This window comes from Lissotriton helveticus, chromosome 7, assembly GCF_964261635.1.
Source record: "Lissotriton helveticus chromosome 7, aLisHel1.1, whole genome shotgun sequence".
NCBI classification, from domain to species: Eukaryota; Metazoa; Chordata; class Amphibia; order Caudata; family Salamandridae; genus Lissotriton; species Lissotriton helveticus.
Genome location: NC_136068.1, coordinates 220,162,498 through 220,188,213, shown reverse-complemented (window position 1 = coordinate 220,188,213; position 25,716 = coordinate 220,162,498). Strand labels below are relative to the sequence as shown.

Sequence of the window (25,716 nt, the reverse complement as noted above, 5' to 3'; positions counted from 1 at the left end):
TTTTTTAATCGCAGCGCGCAGCGGGAAAACCGCTAGCGCGCATGCGGTTAAACAAAACAGTATTCAGTGTATTTCTTTTTGTTCAAACAATTTTATTAATTTAAGAGAGAGAGTGTTAATAATTAAGGTACTGCGGCATGTAATACATAAAAACCATCTTGAACAATAAATAATTAATAAAAAATAATAAATATGACCAATATTATAAATAGTGGATAAACCTTAATAAGAACAGATATATAAGAACCTACTCATGTCAATTAATTTGTGTTACATTTGGGTAAAAATAATTGATTCTACAAAAGATAAATAAAAAGAGGAAAGAAAAAAAAAGAATAGTAAGATAGAGAAACAAGAAAGAAAAAGAGAAAAAGATGAAAAGAGAGAAAGAGAAAGAAGAAAAGAGAGAAAGAGAGAAAGAGACTCCAGCCTTACTAAATAAAAGGGAAAATCAATCAGCGGTGAAAAAAGGATACTGAGCCACCAGACCCTGAGAATCTAAATGGATATATTTGTCAAGCGATCTCCATACACTAGAAGAGATAGAAGGGGTGTATATTTTCTCTCCTTCACTGAGGTGTAAGCACCGCGGAGAAACGATACCCATGCCCACCATGTGTGATATGATAAGGAATTAAATGATTTCCATTCTGATAGAATAATCTTCACAGCTATGGATAATAATAGATCCAGGAGTTGTAAATCTAAGTCATATAAAGGAAGTAGAGGTGAAGCTGCCTAAGGAGTGTTCAGTGTATTTCTAAGGAACACTGACTGTACTGCTAATGTATAATCACTATAGGAGTCCCACCTGGACATAGGGGATTGATTCAAGCATGCAATTCCATAAAAGATATCAGCGCTGGAGGACTATGGTTCCAGGTAACTAACTTTTCTTCTTATTCTCTTGCTTTTATACCAGACCCTAAATTATCAATTTAACAACATGTGCCAAGTCATTACCTCAAGATTTATTAGCCTTAGTTAAATTCTGTTGCCTTTTTTTCTGAATGAGAGTGGAGCAGTTTTCCAGGAAGGGCTTTATTACCATTATATTACTAAGAATTCTTCTATCCTGTGTCAAGAATACAACAATTAACCTGTTTGTATTCCAGGTTTACAGATTCCCTGGGTCTCCACATGATCCCTTGTTGCACTACCAGAAAAGTAAGAAGTGATTGTCCGAAGTCAGCACATAGATTTGGTAAGTTGGATGAATAATACATTTGTATGATGCTCCCATCTAATTAGATTACTTGTAGGTGATCGCCATCTGACTTCACTAGATCCAGAAGGTGTGCAACAAAGAACGCTTTTGGATGTTCCTCCGAAGAATACAAGGGTGGAAATCATCCGGAGGGTGACATTTTTTTTATTTCTAGGCAATGGTTGTCTGAAGCGAGAATTGTCATCCTCTTAGTGGAAAGTCTAAAGAAGTCACTGGAGAAAAGCAGCCGGTTAACTGAGCCGTGCCATCTCCTGTGCAGTGTTTTGTTTCTCTCCTAGATGTCAGGGCTTAGGCACTTTGCATTTCCCCGATGAGCTGCAGGCTCGATGATTGGATACAGGACTGGATGTGCTGTCACAGCCAGCAATGAAAGTGCCCTCTATCCTGTTCTACCCACAATTTCGTGTCACTGCCTGCATCAGGTAGATGAGCTTGCTAGCTTCTCTGATCACAACCTTTTTACTACCTGCATTTTCTGGCAGACTTGGAAACCAAGCAACCTGTAAAATGGTGCAACAGTGAATCTACCTGCACATGCGACTAGAGTGTTTCACCCATGGAGGAAAAGGGTGGTATTATGTGTCTAGGTGGGAAGACTTTCCCATCTGGAGTGAAAACAAAGTACTGTGAATTACGAAGGAAGTGCAGACATCTGTCAATCTCTGCAGCAGTGTACTAAGCAGCATGCACCAAGGTGAGTCTTGAATAGACACTTCCTACTGTTACAAAGTCTAGCAGTTCCTTATACTGGTTTCAGTCCATGCCCCTTTGACTGGGAGTGAGGAAAGAGGAAGGAGAGTGGGAAGATTGGATGGATGGTCAGCATATTGTAGTTGCACTGAAATGAGTCTTTAAATAACATGGAATTTTGGTTTCTGGCTTGATAAACAATCTGTAAATCTCTGTTCAATGTGGATGTAGAAACACTGATGGTGCCCGCTTACTTGGACAATGTGGATTCTGACTTGGTTGTCAATCACCATGCAAGTCATGGTATCAAGGTCGCTTGCCCTGCAGTAGTGCTTTCCATACATTGGCCTTTACATTTTTACAGGGGCGGCCTTAGGCATGTGCAAGCTGTGGACCTGCACAGGGTCGCCAAACCCCAGGGGCCGCCACGCCAATATATATCCTTAATATAATAATCCTCTGAGGATGAATACATATTTGCGTGGCGGCCCCTGGCAGGGATTTGGTGGCTCTGTTCCACTTCCAAACACCCTGAGCCCCCCCTCTTCAGTGGCCTCCACGTGTGTGTTCCTCCTGGTTCCTGATTGGCTTCTTTTTTTCCCTACCCACTGCTGGCTACGTCGTGTGTCACAATACCCTCCTCCTTCTAAATTTTATCGTTCTGAGACGAATTCGGAAGGGTAGGAGCAGCCGCAGGTACTGGTCATCTAACGCCTTTTCTGGACGTTTTATTAAAACACCTTCCTGAGCTCCGGGGGGCTCCGCCCGCCCAGACCCCCTCTTCCGGGGCCCCCTACCTACGCTCCTTACCTAGGGCCGCCATGAGCCTAGAGCCGCCCCTGGTTTTTGGCATGTTATTGGTCCTAATCCTATCTGGGAAATGTGAATTCCGACATGATAGTGGCGTTTCGCATACATCCAACATTGTAGTTTCTGGAAGAAGTGGTGTTTTCCATGACATGGCAATGTAAAATTTGCCATAGCGATATGTGGTTTCCTTACATGTACGATGTATTCACTGGTATCAAAGCAGTATCAAGCTGGCATATTTAGAATCATATTATTAGCAGCCCGTGAGCTTTTGTAGCAACCTTAACTAGCACGGGGACAGTAATAAGCGTTATGCCGGGACAATTCTTAAAACTATCTGAATTTATATGTGTGTTAGCATTTATTTAGTGGGTGCAGTGGATCAGGTAAGCATGATTTCTATTGGGTCACAAATAGTTACAAGTACAGGTATATTTAATTGGCTCTTTCAAATTACTTTTTAGCCAAGTTATTTGATGCATTGTGCTGTAAAATACACTGAGCCAATTTGTTTAACAAGAATGTTCTATGTTCAAGACCCTCTGCCCTCTAAACCTCTTTGGAGACATTCAGGTGTACTTATTTTCATATAAAACGTTGCATTTGAGCTCTGATGTAAACAAGGATTGCCACATTGAGCCTATTTTTTTGATACATACAAGCAACATTACTGAAGTGAGTTTTGACCACACTCGCAGTTGAAGGCGTCAAGGTCTTGTCTTTGATCATATGAAACATCATTGGTTTCAGTGGCGGCTCCTCCGCCAAGGTGGAGGAGCACCGCCTCACAGAGTTAAAAAAAATGAAAATAACGCAACATTAATAACGCTATGTTATTATCATTTTATTTTTTGTATGGAGCCCGAGCCAGATTCGGGCGGGGCTAGGCTGTCCTCACAGGGAGGAGGAGTGGTTGCTCCACCATGAGTGCGCATGACGGTTTGGCTAGCCGCCTTGGGGCAGCCAAACAGTTATGCACACTTAGCATGTTCTCTATCCGGCTGTATTGCAAGGCCAGGTAGAGAACATGAACAGGCTACCACTCTGTCTGAGCCGACCCAGGGCGCTCAGAACAGGATTGGCCAGGGGATTGTGGGAGCATGTGTGCTTCCTGCTTGCTGGAGATTACAGAAGAGGACGGAGGAGAGGCGGCGACTGGCAGGTAAGTGAGCTTTTATTTTCTTTATTTTTTATTTATTAGTAATTCCCCCCACCCCGCCACTACATTTCCATAGCGGTCGCTCCTAACTGGTATACCAAAGAAATAGGCTTTTGAGTACAAAGTTATTTAAGGCTCTTTCATTAAGTTATTCTAATACAATTTAATTTTAGATACATTGAGCTGCAGACAGCCAGGTTTCCATGTGGTTCTGAAAGTCAAAGTCTAGATGAGACACTTGTGGTTTGCACCCATCTTTCTGACAAAATTCTCTAGCCCCAGATTCCACACCTTTCTAATACTGCCCAGGTGTCAGACTTGATCCTGAAACTCTTCAGGAATCCCTCTGCACGCTAGTAGGTGGTGCCATGCAGCTCTGCACCGATGCCATTCCTCTCTAGAAGTGACATGGGGGTCCTGTATATGTGCCACTCCTGCGCAATTACATCATTTCTTTTCTTTCTGCGCTACCAGATGCCAATCCTGAGTGTTCTCTCGTCTCTCAGAGACACTTTAACTTGATATTTCACCAAATTTCCTAGAGTCTGCAACGGATATCATCCCTTAAAACAACAGGAATAAGCCCTGTAGGGATTGTCGCAAGTAAGTGTCTATTACAGATCTCCACCAGGGGTGCCTATGGTGTCTGACGTCGAATCACGACTCCAAAGCCTGCAGTGACTACATGTTGAGGAACCCGAAGGCCATCCAGTACCCGAGGCAAAACGTTACATACTCAAGCAAAAGAAGCCTCCTCTCCGAGACCGCTCTGAGTCCCGAGTCCAAGGTTTGGGCCTGGTCCTGTTTCTTCTCCAGGAGTCGCTAAAGCCCCTCTCAAAGTCGATCTTCGTCGTGATCCAAATCATCTGGTAAGTCTTAAAAGAAACATAAGAAATCTGATCGGGATTCAGCCCCCTATCACCACTCTCATTCGCCAGAGCTGGGATGGCACCATGGATCCTGATCTCGCTCCCGGATTTCGCTGACTTGAGAGCCATTACCAAAACTGGTTCCTGCACAACCCGAGTTTCCGGGGATGTCTGCGACTCCACAGCAGGTCGAAGAACTCCGGCTATTCAGATCCTTGCTGACCACCTCTGGCGCACTTTCAGGCGTCAAGGAGTCTGGAGGCCTTCCACATGGAGTACCTCCGGCGGGTCTCCCTCGGCACAAGTTGGACCCTCTGAGCCCATTGAAATGGTATACACTCAAAATATCGAGTTTTTAATATCGCTTAGCATTAATATTGAATTAAAAATATAGAATGGACACAATATCGAATGGACAGAATATAAACTACAAAAAAATCGAATAGAATAGCAGTAATATCGAATTCAAAATATAGAATGGACAAAATATCAAATGGACAGAATATAGACAACAAAAATATAGAATGGACAGAATATAGACAACAAAAATATAGAATGGACAGAATATAGACAGCAAAAATATCGAATTTGAGGTAAGTAAGTTAATTTCAATTTTTTAATAATATCTAATTTGTTAAAGTGATTTTTTTATGTTAGTATATGTGTGAAAAGTGTATATTTATTTTATAATTTATTTTAATTAATTAATGTTATGGTATTTAATTTTTGCGTAATATAATTCTGTGTCGGGTTGTGGGTTTATAGGGGAATAGGGTTGGAAGTAATTTAATTATAATTAATAAAAAAATGTAATTTATTTATTGGAATTTATTTTGAATTAATTGTTATTTAAATGTTTAATTGGTAATTAATTAAAATATAATTGGTAATTAATTTTAATCAATTGATTAATTGATAATTATGTTAATTTTATTAATTTATTTTCTGTTGTGGGTTGTGTGTTTATAGGGGAATAGGGTGGGAAGTAATTTAATTGTAATTAATTAAATATTTTAATTTATTTATTGTTTTTTTGTTCTAATTTTTAATTATTTTATAATTGTCAATTAATTAATTGTTAATTGGTAAATAATTTGTATTAATAGGTAATAATTTTTAATGATTTGTATTTTTAATTGATTATTATATTATATAAAATTGTTAATTACTTTTAATTAATTTGTAATTGGTATTAATATTAAGTGTATTTTTATTTATAGATGAAGTATTTACTTTCCCTACTGTTGCACTCTCTGGAGTGGGAATAGTAAGTTTTACCCCTACGCTGTTAGGGTGAAATGGCGCGGGCTGCGTCAGAAGACATTGACGTGATTAGTCATTGTTTCCCCAGGTATTTCCACACGTTCCCTACTCGTGAAGAACATCACGAAGTGGGTATTTGGAGACGCTCCCTTAGTTACGTAAAGGGACGCTTCTCAGAGTAAGCCATTGCTTGGCTTGCTGTTCCAGTACCACGCCCCCTCCTTGCTACCCGGTTTCAACACAGCGTCTCTTTTCCAGCGTCGCTGCCCCGTTCCTGCTCGTTTCTTATTGTCCGCCTCTTCTCAGCTCCTCAACTTCAGGCGGAATTGGGATCCTTTCTCCCTGCTAACCGATAACCCCTATTCTGAAAACGGGGTGGAAGCCCCACGGCATTTCCTGCCTTATAGCCTTTCTTCTTTCCCGCGCTCCTCGGACCCCCCGCCAGAGTCTCAGTCACAGGAGGCATTTAAGGGCTCGGATTTCTCCTTCCTCATCGGGGGCTCTATTTTGTCCGCCCTCAAATACTGGGAAGAGATTCCGCCACTGTAAGTGACTCGGCTCGTTCCCTACAATTACACTTGGGTTGACCGGAAGGTCATTATTGCTTCGAGTGTGATTACTTATTTTCTATCCTGTTGAGTGTGTGCACGCTCTGCTTGGGAATCCCTTCCCGGGCTGGGCGGCACACCTCTTGAGAGTGTGGCTGCTCCGCTCTTCTCCCCCCCCTGGAGAGCCGGCCAGCACACCTCAAATCCAATCCCCCTTTTTGTTTAGTTTGTCTGTTTGGTGTGTGATTGCGTCCTTTGACAGTCCTGCCCCATTCACCTGGCCGCAGTATTTCCCAGGTGCCTCCTGCCTACAAAAGACTTCATTAAGGCGTCATTGGACTTCACTGGGGTAAGTGCAACTAATTTCTAAGCACATGTCAATGTAAACAAGGAGTGGAGTTATAGCTTGTTTATTAGTATATCACATGCCCTGTTTTCTTGCAGCTTGATACTACCCGACAGACCAGCGCCCTCCTTTCTGTTTCCCCCCCCCACCTTGGTATGGGGAGAGTGGTGGACACTCCTTGGGTTTTTCCCCCATACTTTTAGGGAACAGCTGACAGGAGTGTTTTCTCTGGGCATTCCTGTTACTGTTTTTTAGAAGTTAGGAGGATTTATCTTCGCTCCCGTGGAATCCAGCTTGTATCCTTTTCAAGTCTGACAGAAAGCCAAGCCCAGGAACACCTTTCACCTGAGCGAAGATGAATCCTGACAATGCTGGTGTGCCCTTAGAACAGGGGTTCCACACTACACTCCCATCCACGACAGTAGAGGAATTAGCAGCCGCTTTGGTTAATCTACAAGCAGAAGTAGGAAGGTTACGTCTCGAAAACCAGAGACTACAAGCAGAAGTCCTGCACCTAAAATCATCAGAGTCAGTGGAGTATAGAGAAACAGGAACCATTCCCAAGGTCAGAAAAAATTATATTCAACCAGCCCGCTTTTCTATGCCTTCTTCCCCTACAGGGGCTAGAGGAGAGGGTGATGTACCTCCAGTACAGGTTACGGTTCATACCCCCAGTTCGGTCCCATTGGCAATGCCCGAACGATTTTCAGGAGATAGTACCAAATTCAGTATTTTCATAAATCAATGTCAATTGCAGTTTTTATGCAAAGCTGCGGCCTTCCCCGATGATGCAGCAAAGGTCGCCTTCATCATATCCTATTTGTCAGGAAACGCGCCAGAATGGGCCGTTACTTTGGTAGAAAACAACGACCCTTTGTTATATCATTTTTCTCAGTTTCATGAAAAGATGAGGAGTTTATTCGCAAAACATACCTATATGCAGGCCAGTGATAATGCCCTTCTGAGTCTCAAACAAGGATCAAAAGACCTCTTGTCGTATATTACCAGTTTTAACAGACTGGTAGCGGAAACACACTGGCCCGAGGATAAAAGAACTTCATTGTTTTATAGGGGTTTATGTGACGAGTTGAAAGACTTGTTGTCACAAATTGTGAACCCTCCAGAGGGTTGTCCCTCATTTATAGAATTAACAGTGAAACTTGATCACAGGCTACATGAGAGAAGAGGAGAGAAGGCTCGTCTAGGGTTACCTAAATATGTCATGTTGCGTACTGAGAAGAAAGAACCCAAGGATACCCCTGAGCCGATGCAGATAGGAGGATTAAGAGGACCTCTATCTGCGAAAGAAAAAGATAAAAGAAGAAGACACAATCTATGTTTATATTGTGACAAAGGGGGACATTACGCCAAAGACTGTCCAGAAAACCCGAAACATGTAGCTAGTGGCACCGTGGTCCAGGAAAACTAGCAAGTTTGAAGAATAACGAGATTGATTCTTCAAGTATGGAAAATGGTCAGATCTCCAAAAATAAACATGTGGTGTCTAACATTATAAAGCATTTTACATTGAATATCACTTTAATGTACTCAACGCAAAGCAGACATAATATGTCCATATTATTGGACTCCGGTGCTATAGGCAATTCTTTTGACTTACAGCTGGCAAAAGGAATAGGGATACCTTTTATTCCTAAAGAATATCCAGAGCCTATACGAGCGGTAGATGGATCTGAACTATCGTCTGGGTTAATAACCTATCAAACTCCCCCTCTGATTATTGTATTCTGTAATGGGAATTCAGAGAAAATTATTTTTGATTTAATTGATGCTCACACCTTTGGAGCTATACTTGGAGTTCCCTGGCTACAGGTCCATAATCCTCAGATCGATTGGGCTAGTAGAACTGTAACTTTGAAATCTTCTTATTGCCTACTTCATTGTTACCAAGAAGCCAGTGAGGACATTAATCCTTTATACTGTGCCCTGCAAACAGCGGCTGAATCCTCTTGTGTTCCGGAAGTTTACGCAGACTTTCAGGAAGTGTTAATGAAATAGAAGCCACTAAATTACCACCGCATCGTAGTTATGACTGCCGCATTGATTTAATACCGGGAGCGGAACTACCTTGTAGTCGCATCTATGCCCTTACCCCCTCGGAGACGAATACTTAAAGAACTATTTAGATGACATGTTAGTCAAAGGATTCATAAGACCGTCATCCTCCCCAGTGTCATCTCCTCTGTTTTTTATAGACAAGAGAGAAGGGGGTCTTAGGGCTTGCTTGGATTATAGAGCCTTAAACAAGGTGACCATAAAAAACAAATATCCGCTAGCACTCATTCCTGTTCTTCTTGATCAAATCAGAGGAGCTAAGATATTCACCAAGATCGACCTCTGGGGTGCATACCATCTCATCCGAGTCAAACAAGGGGATGAGTGGAAAACTGCCTTTAGAACTAAATTTGGTCTTTACGAGTACTGTGTCATGCCATTTGGACTTTGTAATGCTCCTGCTGCATTTCAGTATTTTATCAATGACATTTTAAGAGAATATCTAGACATCTTTGTAATCGTGTACATTGACGATATACTTATATATTCTCAAACTGAACAGGAGCATATCGTGCATGTAAAAAAGATTGTGAGTAAACTGCAGGAGAATCAGCTGTTTGCCAAATTAGACTAAAGCACCTTCCATACCACCGAAATAGACTTTTTAGGGTTCATCATCAAACCTGATGGCATTCAGATGGATCCTCAAAAGGTTAAAGCATTGATTCAATGGCTTAGTCCTACTTCTGCTAAGGAAATACAGTCCTTCTTAGGATTCGCCAACTTTTACCGAAGATTTATAGATCATTTTTCTGATTCATTGGCGCCCATAACTAAGTTACTCAAGAAGGGGGTGCCATTTTTGTGGTCTGAAGAAGCGGAACAAGTGTTTCGCTCCTTAAAAAACAAATTTACAACAGCTCCTAAAATCAAACACGCTGACAATGCTCAACCCTTCTTCGTAGAAGCAGACGCTTCACAATATGCCGTAAGGGGGGGTACTATCACAATGAGACAAAGTATCTGGCCACATGCATCCCATTGCTTACTTTTCCAAAACTCTGTTATCAGCAAAACAGAACTATACCATAGGAGAGAGGGAATTGTTGGCTATTAAGCTTGCCTTCCAAGAATGGAGGCATCATTTGTTAGGTTCCCCACATGTAATAACTATCTACTCTGATCATAAAAATCTCCAGTTTTTTAGATCTGCACGGGCACTCACTCCCAGGCAAATGAGATGGGTATCCTTCTTTAGTGAGTTCGATTTCATTATCACCTACCGTCTTGGGCCCCAACATGGCAAAGCCGATGCTCTATCAAGGCTACGACATCCAGTAGATATGATCAGAGACACTCCGCTCCCTATCATACCCGAACACAAGATCATAGGAGTCGGAGACAAGAATATAAATTTCTTAGACGACCTAAGACAGCAATATAACAAACTCCCTAAAGAGAAGTGGTAAGAGTCTCCTTTGAATGAGATTAGAGATGGGTTGTATTATCATGACAACAAATTATACCTACCTACTCCTGATTTACAACAACAAATCATGGTTTGGTGTCATGCAAGTTCTTTATCTGGGCATCCAGGCAGTGAAAAAACCACAAACATGTCTCAAAGATGGTTTTTGTGGGAGACTATGATAAAATACATTGCCACATTCGTTCAAGCCTGTTCAACGTGTGCCTGACAGAAACCTTCTCATTATGCACCCACTGGGTTATTGAAAACCATAGCAGTCCCTCCCTCACCCTGGCATTCCATTAGCATGGACTTCATCACCGATCTTCCTGTTTGTCAAGGCTATCATACTATATATGTGGTAGTAGATATGTTGTCCAAGATGGCCCATTTTATCCTGTTGAAGAAAATACCTTCTTCTAAAGAACTAGCTCAAATCTTTCTAGATCAAGTCGTGCGGCTTCATGGTTTACCCTCTGTCATAATTTCTGACAGAGGCCCCCAATTTGTATTCAAATTTTGGCGAGGTATGTGTTCCATTTTAGGTATTGACCATAGACTTTCCACAGCCTACCATCCTCAAACGGATGGTCAAACCGAGAGAACCAATCAAACTCTTGAACAGTACCTGCGCTGTTTATTGACCACTCTTTCCTCCACATGGGTCCAGGCACTTCCATTAGCAGAGTTTGCCTATAACAACTCTCAATACTCGGCTATTGGTGTCTCCCCTTTCTTTTTTGTCTATGCCCAACCTCCAAGAATGCTACCTATTGTGTTGTCCCACACAGAGTCTGACATAGCTGCATTAGAGGAGCATCATAAATACATACAAGGGGTATGGGAGGCAGCTAAAGGAGAGTTAAGTAAAGCTAAAGAAGCCATGAATAAACAAGCAGGCAAACATAGAAGATCTGAACCAACATACACCATAGGAGAGAAAGTATGGCTTTCCACCAAGAATCTGAGAATGCAAGGGTCTAAAAAACTGCAACCCCGATTCATAGGACCCTTTCTGATACAACAAGTTATGACTCCTGTTACCTTGAATTTACAGCTACCCCCTCAAATGAAAATACACCCCGTTTTCCATTGCTCTTTGGTCAAAAAATACATTCCTCCACTAAAAGCGGACAAACCACCCCCACCCCTGATAATTAATGGAGAAGAAGAATATGAAGTACGCACTATATTGGACTCTCGGAGACTCAGGGGGAAACTGCAATACCTCATTGATTGGGTGGGTTACCCCCCTGAAGACAGATCTTGGGAACCCGCAGAAAACATCACTGCGGCAAGGTTAGTCAGAAGATTCCATGCATTACATCCAACTAAACCTGGTCCAGAGAATAGGCCTTTGAGGAGGGGTACTGTTAGGGTGAAACGGCGCGGGCTGCATCAGAAGACATTGACATGTGATTAGTCATTGTTTCCCCAGGTATTTCCACACGTTCCCTACTCGTGAAGAAAATCACGAAGTGGTTATTTGGAGACGCTCCCTTAGTTACGTAAAGGGACGCTTCTCAGAGTAAGCCATTGCTTGGCTTACTGTTCCGGTACCACGCCCCCTCCTTGCTTCCTGGTTTCAACACAGCGTCTCTTTTCCAGCGTTGCTGACCCCGTTCCTGCTCGTTTCTTATTGTCCGCCTCTTCTCAGCTCCTCAACTTCAGGCGGAATTGGGATCCTTTCTCCCTGCTAACCGATAACCCCTATTCTGAAAACGCAGTGGAAGCCCCACGGCATTTCCTGCCCTACAGCCTTTCTTCTTTCCTGCTCTCCTCGGACCCCCCGCCAGAGTCTCAGTCACAGGAGGCATTTAAGGCCTCGGATTTCTCCTTCCTCATCGGGGTCTCTATTTTGTCTGCCCTCAAATACTGGGAAGAGATTCCGCCACTGTAAGTGACTCGGCTCGTTCCTTACAATTACACTCGGGGTGGCCGGAAGGTCATTATTGCTTCGAGTGTGATTTTCTATCCTGTTTGTGCACGCTCTGCTTGGGAATCTCTTCCCGGGCCGGGCGGCACACCTCTTGAGAGTGTGGCTGCTACGCTCTTCTCCCCTCCTGGAGAGCCGGCCAGCACACCTCAAATCCAATCCCCCTTTTTGTTTAGTTTGTGTGTTTGGTGTGTGATTGCGTCCTTTGTCAGTCCTGCCCCATTTCACCTGGCCGCAGTATTTCCCTGGTGCATCCTGTCTACAAAAGACTTCATTAAGGCGTCATTGGACTTCACTGGGGTAAGTGCAACTAATTTCTAAGCACATGTCAATGCAAACAAGGAGTGGAGTTATAGCTTGTTTATTAGTATATCACATGCCCTGTTTTCTTGCAGCTTCATACTACCCGACAGACCAGCGCCCTCCTTCCTGTCCCCCCCCCCACCTTCGTATGGGGAGAGTGGTGGACACTCCTTGGGTTTTTCCCCCATACTTTTAGGGAACAGCTGACAGGAGTGTTTTCTCTGGGCATTCCTGTTACTGTTTTTTAGAAGTTAGGAGGATTTATCTTCGCTCCCGTGGAATCCAGCTTGTATCCTTTTCAAGTCTGACATACGCTATCCAACGCTTTCCCTACTGTTGCACTCTCTGGAGTTGGAAGAGTAATTTTTACCCCTACGCTATCCAACGCTTTCCCTACTGTTGCACTCTCTGGAGTTGGAATAGTAATTTTTACCCTCCTGCTATCCAACGCTTTCCCTACTGTTGCACTCTCTGGAGTTGAAATAGTAATTTTTACCCTCCTGCTATCCAACGCTTTCCCTACTGTTGCACTCTCTGGAGTTGGAATAGTAATTTTTACCCTCCTGCTATACAACGCTTTCCCTACTGTTGCACTCTCTGGAGTTGGAATAGTAATTTTTACCCCTACGCTATCCAACGCTTTCCCTACTTTTGCACTCTCTGGAGTGGGAATAGTAATTTTTACCCCTACGCTATCCAACGCTTTCCCTACTGTTGCACTCTCTGGAGTGGGAATAGTAATTTTTACCCCTACGCTATCCAACGCTTTCCCTACTGTTGCACTCTTTGGAGTTGGAATAGTAAATTTTACCCTGCCGCTATCAAACGTTTTCCCAACTGTTGCACTCTTTGGAGTTGGAATAGTAATTTTTACCCCTACGCTATCCAACGCTTTCCCTACTGTTGCACTCTCTGGAGTTGGAATAGTAATTTTTACCCTTACGCTATCCAACGCTTTCCCTACTGTTGCATTCTCTGGAGTGGGAATAGTAATTTTTACCCGTACGCTATCCTACGGTAAAAATATTGTAATTTTTTTATTAATATTGCGTTTATATATATATATATATGTATTAACAAATCAATTTGTATGTTTTTTTTTACTAACATTAATTATGTATTATTTTTAAGGTTATTTAAGTATTTTAAGTATGTTTAAGTTAATTATATTTATTATTTCATTACTTTTTAATTAATTTAAAGCATTTTAAAAAATTCGATATTTTGACTAACTATATTTTTTACATCGATATTTTTGATTCGATATTTTTGTACTTACCTGTTTGGATATAGGAGGTCGATATTTTGGTATTCTATATTTCTTCCTCTATATTTTTGTGAATCTATATTCTTGACATCGATATTGCTTCAGTGATCCCATTGAAATGCCTTTTGCTCCAGTCAGAACCCCGCCTCTGGCACCACAGTTGAGGCAGCTCCCCGGGACTTCGACACTGGTATCAAATCTCCCATCAACACCGGGCGAAGAGCTATCCATGGTACTGTTCGACTCCGAGACGGCTTCATGATGCCGCGCCCAACAACAGTTGAGGTGCTGCTTCTTCCATGTGCAAAGCCTCCTCCACAGGGAAGACCGCATTCCCTACATTCATTTTTCATCATGGGCTGAAATATAAATTATGATGCGGGTGATGAGTTCGCTCAGCCCTACAAAGACGTCAACTGGTATGATGATCTGCAAGAGGCTAGTGGTCTTGATACATCCCTTGAAATTTGCCTTTCTCACTCCCCGTAGCAGCTACAGAGGAATCTGCTTCCTTTCCAGTGGTAATACGTAGGGCGGCCAAAGTACTTTACCTCCAGCTCTCCACCTTGGAGGTCAACTAACATATTGACCTTGCTCTGGTCAACCCTCAACATTAAAATTACGCAACGCCATCACCCTGCCCCAGGCAATACCCCATTTTTATCTTAGCACCTCTCCCTCAAAACCTTGGTGGCGCCAGTGTCCGCAAGGGAAACTAACCTCAACATGTTCCCTACTGCTCCCTCTAATAGAGAGTCAAAACGTGTTGAAACCTTCGACAGGCGACTATTTTCATCCACCAACTTTGCGCTCAGGTCAGTGAATACAAGCTGCCTGCTGGGGCACTAGTCCCATGCCTTTGGGACATGGTGGCTTAAGTCCTCCCAGGTATCCCTCGAACTTCGATGTCCTGTCTGTGCCCAGGCTATTCAGAGTGACCAAGATGCTGCGAAGTTCACGATTGGCTTTGGCTTGGACACCACCGAATCCATCGTGCAGGCCATCAGCACCAGTATTGCTATTCGCATCCACACCTGGCTGAGGTCCACCAGTTTTTCATGCAATGTGCAGTCGTTCTTTATGGACATATTGTTCGAAGGTTAGGGTGCCAGTTTTTCCTTACCTAAACAACTGACTGTTGAAGGCGGGTTTGTCCCAGGCAATAATCAACTACCTCCAGTCAACGGCAAACGCCTGTCATCTCTGGGGATCTCAACATGCCAAAGTCACACCTGACTCCTTCTCAGACTCTTCTCTTTATGTGAGCCATTCTAGACATGGTTCGGTTCATGCCTTTCCCCAAGAAGAGAGTACAGGACATTCAGGCTATGATCCCGATCTTTCTGCTTTGGTCCTGGATTTCAGTAAGGTTGACTCTGAGGCTGCTGGCACTGATGGCTTCCTGCATCCTGCTGATCGAGCACACCAGGTGACATTTACAGGCTCTGCAGTGGGATATAAAGTCTCAGTGGGCCAAAATCAAGGGGACCTCTCTGACCACGTTCAGATTTCGAAGAAGAGTGATCTGCAGTGATGGTTGCTGGAATGTGATTGGGTCAGCGCAGACCACTCTCCCTTCCCCACCCAGAGCTTACAGTGGTGACCATTGCATCGCTTCTGGGTTGGGGTGGCCATCTGGGAGAGGTTGTGATCAGAAGCCTCTGGTATTCAGCAAAGCCCCAGCTCCACATCAGTCTTCTGGAGCTGAGGGCCATATGCTTAACGCTGAAAGCATTCCCTCCATCCATCAAGTGGAGGCTAGTGCAGGTGCTCAAGGACAACATCACCAATATGTGGTAATGCTACAGACAGGGCACGGTGGGGTCACATGCCCTGTTATAGGAGACCTTGCACCTCTGAAACTGGCTGGCCCAGCAAGCAATTTTGCTTGTGGTGAACCAGCTGGCAGGATCATTGAATGACAGGGTGGATGAGCTCAGCCATCTGTGCCTAGTGGATCATGAGTGTATTTATACCTGAAGGTGGAACAGAAACTGGTGACAGTGTACCCTGTAAAGCCTTAGCACCTGACCCGCTATCCCCAATTATTATATATCTAATGGGAGTCTCCCTTACAACATGTGTGCACACTGTAAATGCACCCACTGCCACGGCGCAACCCAATACAGGATTCTAGTAATTTCAAAACAAAATGCAAAGGTGCACCACCAAACAATAATGCAAGGAATCACTGGTCCAAGTCCATAGTGTTTTTCTTTAAATCTCTTCTTTTATTCCTGATATTCTTTTTTGTAAAAAAAAACACAGCACAGCCGACGCTTTTTGTGCAGTGCTGGACTTCTTCAGGGCATGAAATCGAGGAGCCGAGCACTCTTAAACCATATCAATGATGGGATGTCCACGGTAGGTATTCTTCACAGGTCGAGTTTATAAAAACTCCTATTAGCAGGAATAAAGATTGCGGAGATAGACACTTCTCTTGAGCAGAGAAGGATAATCCAAGGTGTAATAGCACCTTTCTGGAATATTACAGAGGCCACGTCAAGATAAGGTAGGCCAATCCTAAACACCTCCCGCCAGGCAAAGACGGTACCGTTACCGTGCTGTATTAGGGCTACATTGGGTCATTAGCCCATTTCTTCTGGCCTACCTTATCGTCAAACCATAGAGAAACCGTGCCTGTTTGATGAAAGACACCCAATCGATGAGACGCCCGTAGCCATTCTGCACGGCACACCAAATGTAATGAAATACCATTACAGAGGTAAAAGAATGCTTGGAAGATAGAAAACATGAAATTGGCATTAATATTAGGATATCTTATACCAACAATCAGGGATTCATGACATTTTCAGTCGTACCCTCTTATTTTCTTGATTCCAGGAACTCTATCCCAATAAACGGATGTTCAACATCTATGTAGATAACCATTACCTAAATTTATCGCAATTTTATTTCGTACCAGGTAAATCATTATAATGTGTCCATTTTACAAGTAATGAATATCATGGGGCAATTATAATTAATTGAAGCCTTTTTATTCTCTAGATAAAATAAAATAATAAATACATTGCTTTAGGAAACAACAGAGAATTTCCAGTAAATTTATGAATAGGTGAATTAGAATACATAGGTAAATATTTAATCCTGCTTTCATTAATGCTTTTCTCTAAATACAATCACTTTATCGGTGCACAGACATAATATCGACTCCAAAATATCGTTTGGACAGAATATCGAGTTTTAAATATCGTTTGGACAAAATATCGACAGGACAGAATATCGACAGCCAAAATATCGTTTTTAAGGTAAGTGAAGTAATATCGACTGTAAATAATATAGAAAGTGAAAATATCCAAGTATATAATCTAGATAGTAAAAAATATCGTTTTTTAAATAATATTTAATTATTTATAGTGTTTTTATGTTATAATATGTGTGAAAAGTGTCATTTTATGTTATAATTATTTTTAATTAATGATTTTTTTTTTAATTATTGCGTAATTTTATTCTGTAGCGGGTTGTGGGTTTATAGGGGAATAGGGTGGGAAGTAATTTAATTATAATTAATTACATATGTAAATGTATTAATTGGTAGTAATATTTAATTAATTGGTAATTAAATAATATTTGTTAATTATTTAGAATTTAATTGGTAATTAATTTAATTTAATTGATCAATTGCTAATTGTGTAAATTTCAATAATTCATTTCCTGTAGCGGGTTGTGGGTTTATAGGGGAATAGGGTGGGAAGTAATTTAATTATAATTAATTAAATATGTAAATTTAATAATTGGTAGTAATATTTAATTAATTGTTAATTAAAAAATATTTGTTAATTAATTAAAATGTAATTGGTAATTAATTTAATTTATTTGATTAATTGCTAATTATGTTAAATTAAAGGGGTATTTTTAGGGTTCAGGGTCAGTTTTTGGTTTTTGGGTAAAGGGGTATTTTTAGGGTTCAGGGTCAGTTTTTAGTTTTTGGGTAAAGGGGTATTTTTTGGGTTCAGGGTCAGTTTTTAGTTTTTGGGTAAAGGGGTATTTTTAGGGTTCAGGGTCAGTTTTTAGTTGTTGGGTAAAGGGGTATTTTTAGGGTTCAGGGTCAGTTTTTAGTTTTTGGGTAAAGGGGTATTTTTAGGGTTCAGGGTCAGTTTTTAGTTTTTGGGTAAAGGGGTATTTTTAGGGTTCAGGGTCAGTTTGGGGTTTTTGGGTAAAGGGGTATTTTTAGGGTTCAGGGTCAGTTTTTAGTTTTTGGGTAAAGGGGTATTTTTAGGGTTCAGGGTCAGTTTTGGGTTTTTGGGTAAAGGGTTTTTTTTAGGGTTCAGGGTCAGTTTTGGGTTTTTGGGGTACAGGGTACAGTGTAAAAATAAAGTAAAATTAAATTTACATTAATTTAATTTAATGAAATTAAATGACATTAAATTATATTAAATTAATTTTAAATAATTTAAATTATAAAAATTATTATATACTTACCAATACTTACGTTGTAATGGTAGTGCGTTGTAAAAGTTGCATTGTAACGTCATATATCCACTGTTGCACTCTTTGGAGTCGGAATAGTAATTTTAACCCCTACGCTATCCAACGCTTTCCCTACTGTTGCACCCACTGGAGTGGGAATAGTAATTTTTACTCTTTTGTATTTGTACGTTAATAATATTGGCTATTATTTAATTAAATTTTGTTACTATATATATATATATGTTTTAAGAAATATGATTAAAAAAATATTATTTTTTTACTTTCATTAATCATTTAATTATTAAAAGTTATTTTAAGTATTGTTAAGTATATTTTAGTAATACATTTTTTATATTAATGTAATTAAACATTGTTTTTATTAAAGTCGATATTTTTTACAACTATATTTTTGTAAACAATATTTTTAACTCGATATTTTTGTATTTACCTGTTTGTAGATAGAAACTCGATATTTTGTCTCTCGATATTTTGTCAACGATATTTTTGTTGGTCGATATTCTGTCCCTCGATATTATTTCAGTGATCCCACTTTATCAACTAGTGTCTTAACTTACCATGTGGATTGTTACAGATTTTAACACAAAACATATAAGAAACGGGGAACTCTATCTTGATCCAGTCCCGTGCTATCAACAAAACGTATAATGTAAGCACTGAAATAGGAATTAAACACTTAGGTGATATATAGTTATAATTGGGACTATCTGACTCCACCTTTTCTACACTCTATCTTATATCTTGTGCATAGACTTTCTTTATTATTTTCCTTTTGGAACTGTTTTGTCAAAGTAAAGGCACAAAGTATAGTTGGAACAATTTATGAATAAGAATGTTTATTTCAGGGTAATCTCCTATCTGAAATTACATAAAATCATTTGGATTTTAACATGTAAAATTGTTTACTCCAGTACTGGAGCTTTCATAGATTCACATGCCTGAATCATTCCCCGTCGTCGAGACAGGAGTCTCCGGTACATAAACAAGCATTGGCATAGCCATTAGGTCTTGCTTTTGGGACATTATAAGTGTTAAGCCATGCAACAGTTGTTGTTGCACCAAGGATATTGTGCTGTAGAAGTAAATACTTATAAGGTCCCAAAGGCGAGACCTATTGGCTATGCAGAGTCTTGACATTCTTGTTGATAAAGATCTGTTAATGAAACCCCAGATTGCAACAATCACTTCTTCCTGTTTCTTTCAGCTCAGTAAAATAAAAAAATCTGAATTTTTCCTCAACTGAAGTCTTCATCCAGCTTGTAGTTGCACTAGTGATGTCCTGCATTGAGTATGTTAATGCCCTTTACCTGGGACTCCCAAAGGGTCTAAGCCAAAGACTGCAGCTGGTCCATAATCATGCAGCTAGATTGGTCTAGCGACAGCCAAGATGCTGCCACACTACACCCTTAGTAAAGAAACTACACTGGCTTCCAATTGCACAAAGAACATTGTTTAAATCAGACTGCACGATTTTCAAAATCAGCAGAGTAAAAGCCCAATCTTTGTTTCCTCTAGAATAAAGAACTATACTCCTAGGCGCAACCTCAGATCAGCCCATCTCTATCTCCAAGAGATTCCCAAATTCTATAGAAAGTGGCTAGAAGGAAACCAGGTTTGCTGTGTTGGCTCCCGGCACTTGAAACTTTTCTGGCCAACATAAGAACAGCAACCTCCTATGAATAATTCAGAACTCTGCAAACAACATGGCTATTCAGACAAGTTTATCACTAAGCTACATCACTACCCTGCCGTTAGTGCTGTCAGTGCCATGAAACCTTTCGGTGGAAATGCACTTCAGAAGTTTCCTATTACATAACATAACAAGCGGCTGAGTAGAGCACAGCCTGGCAGGGACTGGATTGGGTAGCTGGTTGGTCAATAAAAAAGTATTTCACACTGAAGCTGTGGGCCCTCCATCAAACCAGAGGAAATCACCTCATTGGCACAAATGGCCTTGTTGTTTGGGGAGCACACAAACAGTAAAATGCAATTTTGCTGGGGCTCTGAAAATCCTTGCATGGAAGCTGATAGCACTTTAGAAACATCACAGTCTCTGGACTAAATTTAACAAATCCAAGTCACTTTCCATATTGAGGCTGTGCCTTAGTGGGAGTCCATGCAAAACTTAAATTCTCTTCCTAAGCTTCATTTAAGACCCTGAAGCACCGGTCTATCTTCGTGTCAGGCAAGCACATCTATTCAAGATTTTTAATTAAGCTTGTAAATGAATAAATAAAGTGACTGGCCGAATCAACCTTGTCCCAATATCGGGCAGTCGGAATATTTAATTATGTTGTGGTTTTGTTCCCACACCAGTTTTGTTAGCTAATGTAACATTTAAAAAACAAGTTAATTACAAAGTTAATTGCGAAAACTGGGAGCAATCCCTGCAAAACAATGTAAGGGGCCATTCAGCTTGCCACCACCAAAGGTGTAAGTGGGCTGAAGGCTCCTCCACTTTGCATTACCCCAAAAAATAGTATAACATTTTTTTCTGAGTATGTTAGTAGCTTGCTGTCCAGAACTCTGAGGAAGAACTTCTTTGTGGAGGTCGTTGGGGAGCTCTGGCCCCGTGCACTGAAAACTACTGTGTTGTGTGTTCGACTTCTCGGAGTGAAAACTGGAACGCACGCCAGCAGTACGGCTCCCGATTAACATCACGTGACTAAATCATGCTGTGATCTGGGTTCGAGTCTCGGTAACTACGCCAAAACCTCCTGTGATTCTGGGCAAATCACGTAATCTCCCCGTGCCTAAAAATGAAAGTGTGTGTCCTCTTGTAAAAACGTAACTTGTGCTATGTAAAGCGCTCTGATACCTAATTCGGTTCGGGTCTAGTTCGCGTTATATAAAACTCTACCAAAAAAAAAAATCCTGGCATGGCCTATTTAGCTTTTAGGTCCTTCCGCAGACAGTAAATAGAGTATCATTACAATCAATATGGTTTTTTAGCATAAAGTATTTCAAGGTCTTGCCATGATCAAGGAATGTTGTCAGAAAATAGGACAAGCAAAACAGCAAGCTTGAAATAAAACGTCAGAGTTGGTTGCAAATGCCGTTTGCTTTAGAAAATAATATGTGTATTATATATTTTGTTAATACAGAAGTTTGGGGAAATTTTTATTCAAAATATCTTGATTTTTTTAAAACAAAAAATATAATATTTTAACATTTAGTTTGCTAGTTCTGCTGAGGTCCACGAGTGACTCGTGTGCCTCAGACAGAGAGAAGGAGCCTCAGCCGGGGCAGGGGGAGGAGCCACCAAAACGTCTGCCTGCTTAAAAGGGAAACTCCGGGCGCGACACGGGCACTAGAATAGGGCACTATGAAAGGGTCAGAGGAGGAGACGAAAAGTGTGCAACGAGCGGTGGCCAGAGGTAAACAGTAGAGAGCAAACCGGAAGAGGAAGCAAAAAGAAGGGGAGGGAGAAAAGTTGGTTTAAAAGGGCAACTATTTGTGGGCCCACCCAGAGCTGTGCTAAAATAAACAAGCACAAGCGCGCGCGCATCCCGCGGCAGCAGGGGGTGGGGGAGAGAGGAGGGGGCCTGCATGATTCCCTTGCGGGAGCCAGCAGCAAGGCACGATAATTGTTAACATATGGCGCCAGCTGCTCGCTCCCGCAAGGGAATCGCCAGAGGTGCACGCACTGCCATTCGAACCAATGCAACACGTGCACATTTTTGCCCCCAAAGCTGTGCCAATTGCTAAAGGTCTCCTTCCTACGCAGCGAATGCGCGCTGTGTAGGCGAGACCTAAAAAGCAATGCTTAGTTGTATAGCAAACTGAAAAGAGGCCTAGGCCCATTTCCCTTTTACAACCCATAACCTTCGTTATGTAAAAGAGACCAAACTTGTCTCTGGACCAATCAGAGCTCCTCACCCTCTAGAAAACTCCTTAGAGAACCTTTTGCCCCTCAGATTTTCTACCACACGTTATGCTAGGGAGTCTCCTTTGAGCTCTGCTCAAACTCTGTCTTCTCATCCTTTTTTGAGGAACTTTGTTCTTTCATCTTCAATTGGATTTGAGGATACTTTGAACTGTCTTCAACCACATTATTTTTAGGAATGTCTGGGAAAGAGAAGAAGGGTCTATTTAGAGCCTGTGCTACTTGTGTAAAGAAGAAGCTCTACAGAGATGACCCTCATGAAGACTGTATTTACTGTCTATACCCTTATCACCAGGCCAAGGACTGCAAGGTATGTTTCACTTTCTCTAGTAAGACTTTTAGAGATCGTGAGGGATGCATTTTAATATGGCTTCAGAAGATAAAGGCCAGAAAGGAGGTTGTCTCTAGTGACAGCGATGAGGGATCCTCCTCTACCTCTAGGAGATCTCAAAAGAGAAGAAAATCTCCTCAGACTCATTCCTCAGGGGAACGTCCTGGGAAGGACCTCAAAAACACCACTCATGGGTCTTCTGGGCGTGGTCCTTCAAAATCTCTTCAACCTAAGGAAAAGGAGAGTAAAGGACACACTTCTGGTGAGAAATCATCAAAGAAATCGCCTTTTGAGCCTTCAAAGTCACCTCCTCAGGTGAAGAAGCCCTTCAGGAAGCCGTCTTCTATGCCTCCTGAGGAGAAATCTAAAAAACCTGCATCGTCGACGGGATCGTCGACGAAGAAACCAGTGTTGTCGACGACGAAGATAGAGGTGAAGAAAATTGCAAAGTCACCATTGTTACCTATTGTGGTGTTGAGGGCGTCAACGTCGACGGTAACGTTGAGTCCAGTAACATCGACGACGGCATCGACGACGATGACAGCGGTAACGACCATGTCGACGATCGGGATCGTCATCGCCGGGTACGACGACGGTTACTATGTCGTTGAAGACGGAGAGCGCTCTATGCCTGGTGTCGACGACGGCATCGAAGACGGTAGTGTCCATCACAACTACATGTAAAATGCCAGGAGGATTGTTGGACCTGGCACCATTGGCATGGGTCTCCCTTCCATTTTTGCTGTTGCCTCATGTATTTTTGCTGGTGTTACATGCTTTGGGCACTGTGCCATTGCTGTCCAGTGCCACATTGCAAGTGCTCCCTATTGTAAATTAATGTATTAATATTTGATTACATGATTGGCTGATTTGGTTTACTTGTCAGACCCTAGTACAGTGCACTGAATGTGCCCAGGGCTTGTAAACCAAATGCTGCTAGTGGGCTTGCAGTACAAAAGGGGATGATGGACGGAGCGTTTGAGTGAATCAAACACTCACCCCCCGTCAACTTATCTGGGTTTAATCCATCACCATTCTTTAGCTCACTCCGCCACCCCAGTTCAGACATGGCCATATGCAAATCAGTCTGACCCTGTGCCTCATGGGACCAGTCCAGCCCGAACTGCCAAGCCATGTCTTCCCTGGACCGGAAACAAGCATCCTGGGACCGGTTTCGGGTTCATAACCCTCATCAGCCAGGTTATCTTGAATCCAGTGGCAAAGTGAGCAAGGGACTCACGTCTGAGCATACCCTGCCAACTTAGGGCGAACAAAGCGATACAAAAAGGGATGATGGACGGAGCGTTTGAGCAAATTAAACACTCACCCCAGTCAACTGATCTGGGTTTAATCCATCACCATTCTTTAGCTCACTCCGCCACCCTATTCAGACATGGTCATATGCAAATCAGTCTAACCCTGTGCCTCATGGGAACAGTCCAGTCCTGCGAACGCATCGGAGTTGGGCACGGTCTCACATGCTTCGCGACGCACCGCCCGACTCCAACCGCTGTCTGTACTGATCGGCGCCAGCTCCCGAACTCCGGCTCTGTCGCGGCACCGCAAGCTGCAAGCACCGCAATGAAGAACGTCTCGCCCTGCAACGTACGCTTCGGACCCACCGACCCCGTCAATGGGCCGTTGCCGGCACCACATCAAGGGACAACGCGACCTGCAACGCTTTCTTTTCTTCACTGCGACGAACACCGCAGCCAGCTCACACATCCGTGCCGGCCGCATCAAGTAAAAGGTACTGCGACTGAGTCTGTCGACATTTGAGTGGGCCCGGACCGATGCGGTCAGCTGGATTTGTTAGACTCTGTGTTATCTCAGCAACGCTGTAGCCGGACAGGGCTACCGACTCACTCACAGAACTTTGATTTAAGCCTTTTAACCAGAACTCCTGAATTCTAATAGTATTGTGGATTATTGTTGTCGTTTATGGTCTTGTGGTAACTTTATATAAAATATACTTATATTTCTAACTATACAACCTTTGTGGTGTCCATTTGTAGTGTTGTCACTTGATTACTGTATGTGTTCACAAATGCTTTACACACTGCCTCTGAGACCCCCAATTCTAACAAGGATGATTACAAAGAGGGATATAGAGAGTACCAGAACCCCTCGCAGCAACACTATTGACAAGGATACCAAGAGGAAATGGTTGCTATGCCTTCCTCCATGATGATGGATCTACAATTTATGCTAACAGACTATAGAAAAAGATTTCCGCCGCCAAAGCCTCTCAGGAAATCCCAGTTTCACACCCACGTTCTATCCCTGCTACTCCAGTCAGAAGCAAGGAGTACCTACAGGAAATTACGCCACCAACACCTCAAGTTCAGCACCAACAAGATCCGGCTACCACGGACGATGATGACCAGGAAGAGGGAGAAATAACGGATACCAGCAAGGAATGGGATGACTACCTAATCCCATCTCCAGCATCGCCCACACCGGTACCTGCTGATTCCCCACCTGTGGACATCGGTGGATTCCATAATTTAATGGATAGTGCCGCAAAGAGATTCCAGCTTCCAATGGCTATGACACAGATGGAATCCTTCCTCTATGATTTTAAGGGGCCATACCATAAGTCGGTTCGGTCCATACCAATTGTCAACCATGTGTGGGAAGAAAGCTTGAAGGTGATGAAAACACCGGCGACAGTTACACCGGTGCTCGCTGGCTGGAAAAGAAATATAAGGCCCCTTCGAACGCACCAGCGTGCTTATTGGAGCATCCTAAACCGGATTCGGTAATTTCCCAGGCGGCGCAACAAAAATCTAAGAATTCAACGGCGCCAATATCTGCACCCCCTGACAGGGAGGGAAGACGTTTGGACAATACGGTGAAGAGGTTTTCCTCTATGTCGGCTCTCCTCGTTAGAGCAGCGAATGCCCTTGCCATTCTGGGCAGATACGACAGGCAGATGTGGTGTAATATGGCTCCATACATAGACCTCATTCCAGAGGACAACAGACAAGAAGTGAAAAAAGTTTTTCAGGAAGGAGAGAGGACTTCGGCTGAAGTCATCGACTGTGCGATGGACATCACAACCACAGCCTTTCATTCCCTGGGGGGTGCGGCGGTCCTTTCACGCCAAGGTTGGTTAAGAGCTACTGCCTTTAGACTCGAGGTCTAAAA

General features: G+C 42.4%; 1 protein-coding gene across 15 annotated transcripts in view; it reads left to right on the top strand.

The window, feature by feature from the left end:
* The window catches only part of SPO11 (SPO11 initiator of meiotic double strand breaks), a 749,185-nt gene that overhangs the window by 248,132 nt on the left and 475,337 nt on the right, over positions 1-25,716 (top strand). For all 15 annotated transcript variants that reach the window (XM_078651981.1, XM_078651989.1, XM_078651977.1 and 12 more), the window contains one exon: positions 1,116-1,204. In XM_078651981.1, coding sequence (XP_078508107.1) covers positions 1,116-1,204 — 89 coding nt within the window. The remainder of the gene's footprint in view (positions 1-1,115; positions 1,205-25,716) is intronic.